This window comes from Abrus precatorius, unplaced genomic scaffold (assembly GCF_003935025.1).
Source record: "Abrus precatorius isolate BTA unplaced genomic scaffold, Abrus_2018 Scaffold9, whole genome shotgun sequence".
Classification (NCBI taxonomy): domain Eukaryota; kingdom Viridiplantae; phylum Streptophyta; class Magnoliopsida; order Fabales; family Fabaceae; genus Abrus; species Abrus precatorius.
In genome coordinates, this window is record NW_020874439.1 from 24,977,081 (window position 1) to 24,983,639 (window position 6,559).

Consider the following 6,559-nt stretch of genomic DNA (forward strand, 5'->3'; position numbering starts at 1 on the left):
ATAAGGGGTTACTTTGAGTGGGTCGGGTCGGGCCATTTTGGGGTTTTAGGGTTTCATGGGTACAAATTGGTTTTGGGTATTCGTTCGAGAGGCTCAAATTGGGCTCAGCCGCTTGATTTTACTATTAATCCCTGACATGTTTAAATTATGATTCAACTATGATGTTCAAACCCAAAAAAAACTCTCATGTTAGTTTTTAAAATTAAATAAATTGCATACTTTTATGTAATAAAATTGTAAATGGTTTGAAATTGAAAAAAATAATTTATTTATTTATTTGCAGAGTTAAGAACTAACGGAAAAAAATTATAAAAATATTCAAAAACTAAAATATACATTTAAGGATTTAATCTTTACCTATTACATAACTTTAATAATCATTTATTTAATTGATCTAACAAGTAAAAACTTTTAACTGAATTTATGCATCTCGATGTTAGCGTCAAACATAATAATATGATGAGATATTATTTTTCACTGTAAGTTGTAATCTTGATAGTGGAAGAAGCTTTTACTTGTTAGTAGTTTTTATAATGCTCAAAACATCTTGCGTTGCATGAATTACTTTTACCAAGCGTGTCAAAAATATAATCACTAATATATATAATAAAAAATTAATAATAATACTTTTAATTAAAATTAGAACATTTAATATTATTAAAGTTTACGATACCAAGTTACAAAGTTTTATCGTATTAAAACTCAGAATATATTAAAACAAAGAAAAATGTTATCGATTGAATTGCTTATGCTTGATGATTTCGATTGACATAAGCTAATATTCCAAACGGCTTCTTTATTAATGAGCTAGGCCGTAATCACAGTAAACACTTAGATAATAACCTTTTGTTCGTAAATAACTAGATGTGTAAGCTTCATTTAAACATCTGGCGCTTTGATAATGCTGTTTATTTTCCAGTTGGTTAAACGAATTATATTTTAAAACTTGGACTGTTAACGAGTTTCCAAATGGAGATTTGTATTGTTACAATAACTTATCTTCCGTCAATGAACTTTTTTGGTTTTCAAAGGTTAAGGTAAATTTTGATCAAAACTTCATTTGCATAATGGGCGTGTACAGTTGAATCATTTATAAAATTAAACAAAAAAAATACAATTTTCTTTATAGGGAACTTTTTAAAAAGAGAAAATTGATTGCTATGTACCCAAAGCACATAAACAAAGCCCTTCCAATCAGAAGGCCCCAAAAACAAAAAATATTAGAAATGTCGTACGTTACACCAACGCTTTTCCCAATCATTTAACGACATTAATAGTCATACGTAATATGCAACCATTGTCAAAGTAGTGTGAGAGACACATGTTAGAAGGTAACCATAGCTCAGATAGCATCAGAAAGTTCACACCAATAGTTAATACCCAACCAATTATACAGCGGTTGACAACCCTCTATTAAAAAGTCTAAACTAAATCTCTAACTCCCTTCAATTTACAAACTTTAAAGTTGTCATCCATTTCTGTGAAATCTAATAGAATACAGAGTTTTTGTCCTAAGAAAGAAACTGACAGGCAAAGAATTAGTTCGGGTCTTGATGGATTTAGATTTTAAAATTTAGCTGATCCATCCCTTTGAAAACTGTTAGCACTTAGCTGTAATTTTGGACTTGTAATATGCCAAAACTACATAATGAGCCAGTGCAATGACTGGTTTCAACCAGCTGCCACAGCATCAGCTCGAGGATTTGTATCCAGTAGTTGATGCAGCTTTGCACCAGAGTTCGTTTTATTCTCACAGAAATCAGTCTCACTCTCTGCAGTTCTATCATTAGAACTGGAATTATTAACTCTTGATAGTAAGTTTTCTGTACTCACAGGTGTAGCCCTCTTGCTGTCAATGCTGCTCAAAATTATTTCTTCTGTTCGTCCCGGATCAGATTTTCCCAGTTTTTCCTGAGACAAAATTAACTAAGTATTCAATATCACAGAATGTTTATGAAATGCCACAGTTTAAAGGAATATTTTTCCAAATTGTACCCTCAATGCAGAATTTTCCATCCTCAGCTGCTCAGAACTTTCAGTCAATTGATTTATTTCTGATTTCAGTGACACATTCTCAGTCGATAACAGTTCAACTTTTCTTGCCAATTCTTCGGTCTCAGCCTAAACAAAGGAAATATGAATGTTAGTGGTGAACTTTCCTCGTGTCAGAACAACCGTTTTCCTTTTTAGTTATTTTATTCTATTTTTTGACTAACAAATTTATGCCTTTCATCAGACAACTAAAGAAATGATGGAAGATTTGCAAGTCAACAAAAGAATAATTTATACCTGCTTCCTCAGCCTAGATCTTCTAGCAGATTCACGGTTGGACTGTTTCCTCCTCTCCCGTTTCAGCTCACGCTCATTCTGAGGAATTCAAACATACATACATGAATTACTTTACCATCAGCAAAAGATGGAGGGTACCGAATAATTGCTCTAATGTGTTTCACAAGCATCTCCAAAGTACTAGAGTAAATATGATCTGAACCATTACGATGAACTATAATCTGACCATACCTGTAACCAAGCTTCAGAAGGCAAAACTCCACAAGGTTGTGGAGCACTTGCAGAATTTGCCTTAGAATGAACAGCGGAAGGGTTCCTAAGCTCCAGTGCTGAGGTCATACCTGAAGAAACTGCAGGTCCAACTAATTTTTCTGCAACACTCGTTGGGGTAACTGGCATAATCTTTTTAGAAGCTGAAGTCTCTTTGGAAACTGGACCATCTTGTATCTCAGTCTTCCCTTCTCCATCTGCTTGTACAGTTTGATAATATATAACCATCAACACACAGCTAACAACCTAACTCCTAAAATTACTAGCTTAAGAAACTTGGAAGATAAATATCACATTCTGGATGCAAGTATATCAATTTATTGATAATTGCATACGTAGTACACCAAAAGCATGACTGTATTAAGTCAGAAAAACAGGTAAAAGCCCATCCTAGTGTCAAATTTGTCAAACTAATCACAGAGTTCAAGCTTGGGTAATTTCATAATATTGTGCATAAATAATAGGATAGTATCAACTCATCAAGACCATAATACCATCCTCATGATCTGGTTGACATCATTGTACAATGATGACACTAGGTAGTATAATTGTGATTCAGGACAACTCTATTGTTCATCCGGATGTAACAGTAAATAAGAGTCATACCAGTAGTTGGTGTTCCCGTTCGGCTTCTTTTCCTTCTTGTTTGATTAGCCTGAGCATAAAATTAGAAAATAACATTGTCTAATGCTTCAATTTGTCAGATCATTTAGAATAAAATAGAATGTTGGAGCACATGGACAAGAAAAAATATGTTAATAGTGAGAAAGTTCTCACCCCTGCAGTGTTACCATCACTTCCATCACTTGAACCCTCAGCATCCACACTGTCGATATCATCATAAAATCATTCATTTATTCATATCAGCCTAATAGAATAATTGACTCATGGACCAATCTTCTATATGGAGACGGGGGAAGTAGAGTTCATTTTGGTAATGCTCAAATAGAAAGAAACCTATTAACAAACCTCTGTGACAGCCTGTTTTCAGCCCCACGCTCAGCACTCTCAGCATTGCAATTGCCTATTGACATTGCAAGCCCATCAAACCCTTTCAATTTCTTCATTAAACCCTGATCAGTATTTCCAGATAATTTGGTTGGTGTTTCCACACTCGAAGGGGTCCCAGCCTGCATCATTGCACCAATTTATAGTATTCAGAGAATTAATCCGAAGATTGGGAGCTAGGAAGGCATCTAAAGAGAACATCAAAACTTACAGCAGGAGAAGAAGGAACTCCTTGACCATGTGAATGTGGCCCCTATATTTTACCAATACAATTCATGAGTACAACAGAAAATATTCAATAACAAAGGTTTGTTACAGTAAGAAGATCAAGGAATGGACAGGTTGATAACAGCTGAAATGCACCCATGTATAAAATAAGTTTGAAAATACCGAGGGGGAAAAAGGTAATCACATCTCAATCTATTCCTAATCTTTCAATTTGTGGTTGAATACGTATAAATTATTACAAACAAAACACACAAACAAAGAGCAGACTTACAATAGCAACTGCAGGGTGAGTATAAACCCCTCCATGTGAATAAAATGCTGCATAAGGAGGCCCATAAGGTGGCATCATAGGCTGTAAGAAACAATTAGTTGGCAAATTATTCACCCCTGCCATCTAGGATGTATACAAGGAAGGAACATCCAACAAAGCACAAAAATGGTAATGGTAAAACAAGATAAATGTTTCTTTAGGGCGCTACCTGTGGGGGTCCCCACATGTATGGGTGTGGAGCATGACCAGAAGAAGCCACGGCTGAGTTGAAGTATGGTGGAATGTTGACTCTCGGCCCATAATACTTACATATGGCAAAATGGTTGACAATTCACAAGAGAGAAAACAGTTTTTATCAGATCATTGGTTTAAGAATAAGGAAAATTGGAAATGCATGGACAATACTTTTCAAATGAAAGTAGCTGATGTTTTCATAGGACTGTGTAGAAGCAGAATACAGATTTTGAGGCATGGAATAAATAGAGATGATGAGCATAATGATGATCTGATAAGTACATATCGATGTAGATTATAAAAGCATTCAAAAGAGTTAAAATATTCAGTAGAGAATCCAAATTTGGTGATTCAGACAGATTAAACCTGGCCGTTAGTGCAAAATTGACTAAATGTGAGTAACACTGTTTAAAATACTACAAATTTTCGCTTTTGTATAAAACTTAAAACTACTACAATTTTTAGAGCAGTTATTTACATTAAAGTGATTTTAGCTTAGCAGATAATTACAATGAAAACTTCAGTCATTGATGAATGTACAAAAGAAATGAAGGCAAAAGGTAGGTAACCTGCATGGCAGCCCAATCAGGGTAGACATGAATGTTAGGCTGGTTGGCCTGATTGGTTTGATCCTGTTATGAAACAAGGTAAGAACAATACTATTTAGGTACAATCTTCACGAATTGTTTCCACACACATGAATTCATAAACTGTTCTCAGCTTACAGTTGTTACGGGTGAAGAAGGATTTCCATTCTTAACGGGTTTCCCTTCCTCACTGTTTCCCATGAGGTAAGCTCCAAAAGAAATGCACCAAGTCAAATACTCCCCGACAAATTATTCAGCTGCATCAAAAGGAACTATGTCAGCTGCTATCAGCAAGAAATATGTGGAAAAGAAGACTAGGAAAATTCATAAACCAGGATTTGTGCACTTCAAAACCTACTCATTATCCTAGATAGATTCAAAACAGGTATAAATAAATAAATAAAGCAGAAAGGAAGATCAATTCCATGGTTTCAAAATTATTGCTTCATAAACCAAACATTAAAGGAGTGAGAGGTCTAGGCTAATAGGCTTCTAGCAAGAATACAATAACAGCGTTTAAATTGGTTTGCTATGTTAATGACTAGTTAGCATTCAGACAACATATTATTAGAAAATAATTTCAGCTGTTTGACATTATGATGGTGTAAGCTACTACTATAGAGATGGCATCATACAAATTTTACAATTTTCTTCCAAAAGGACCACAAACATAACGGAATCAAAGACTTAATAGTGTGTCAAAGCAGAATGGTAGAGGGTCAACTATGTCTTTTTGGTACCCCACAAGCCTGGTAGAAAGCGATGAACACAAACTAACAAAGCATAATTACAAATCGAACCCCAACAGAACAATCCGGGAACATAATGACAAAAAAGCCCTTCAAATAAAAAAAATCACTTTCACATGGGGTGAGACGACTATTGAAACTCCTAAATTTGCTACCTGAACCCCCATAGTTTTTAATTTACAGGTTTGAACCCTGATCCAAAACACTCTCTTCTCTTCCCTTGTTCCCTTGCTGCTATTTCATGCGGAAAAAATAAATTTACAATAATAATTAGAAAATAAAAATCCAAAAAAGGGAATCAAAACACAGAAAGCACGCAAATTCAAAGATGTTAACACATACAAAACAAGATCCAGGACACTCCCAACTCCAACCCTCTTGTTCCAGTAGCTACAAATAAAAAACCACCCAAATTCAAAAAAAGAAAACACCACGTTATGATTTTCGCTGTTTCCACAAACCAAAAAATAAAAATAAAAATTCAAACTGAACTAGATAATTTGTTCTGCCGTGCGTGCGTAGGTTTCTACCACGGTTTTCCCTTAATAATAAAACTTCAATTTTCCATCACCCCAAAAAACAAAATCAAATCTTTCTGAAGTTAACTTCAAATTTGAACCAACAAAGCACTGGAATTCCACGTACCTGAAAAACACCCAACTCTATCGTCAAGGGGGGTAAAAAAACGAAAGCGAAAATCCCCAATTAAAAAACAAAAAGGAGGAACAACAACAATTGGTCCTGGTAGCTTCGAACTATCCTCAAATTAAGGTTTGGAAAAGCAATTATGCAACTTCTCTCTCTACTTTCTCTCTCTTAAAAAACGAGGGAAAGAGCATGGCATTGAGAGAGAGAATGAAGGGGTGGTGAAAAAGGAAGAGGAGAGAGAGAAGGCAGTTTCCACGTCACCATACACGTGTCGT

General features: G+C 34.9%; 1 protein-coding gene across 2 annotated transcripts; it reads right to left on the minus strand.

Annotated features, from left to right (window-relative positions):
• Positions 1–1,328: 1,328 nt before the first annotated feature.
• On the minus strand, positions 1,329–6,559 carry LOC113849652 (common plant regulatory factor 1-like). Of its 2 annotated transcripts, none has more exons than XM_027479702.1 (13): positions 6,282–6,559; positions 5,026–5,144; positions 4,870–4,932; positions 4,275–4,370; positions 4,067–4,147; positions 3,779–3,820; positions 3,529–3,689; positions 3,337–3,385; positions 3,166–3,214; positions 2,521–2,756; positions 2,290–2,367; positions 1,996–2,121; positions 1,329–1,911 (listed from the first exon to the last, which is right to left on the minus strand). In XM_027479702.1, exons 2-13 carry the CDS (start codon positions 5,086–5,088, stop codon positions 1,672–1,674), a joined length of 1,284 nt encoding a protein of 427 aa, XP_027335503.1. In that variant the 5' UTR covers positions 5,089–5,144; positions 6,282–6,559; the 3' UTR covers positions 1,329–1,671. The 2 variants fall into 2 exon arrangements, with proteins under 2 accessions (XP_027335503.1, XP_027335502.1); XM_027479701.1 differs by having other exon boundaries at positions 1,369–1,911; positions 2,521–2,759; positions 6,282–6,465.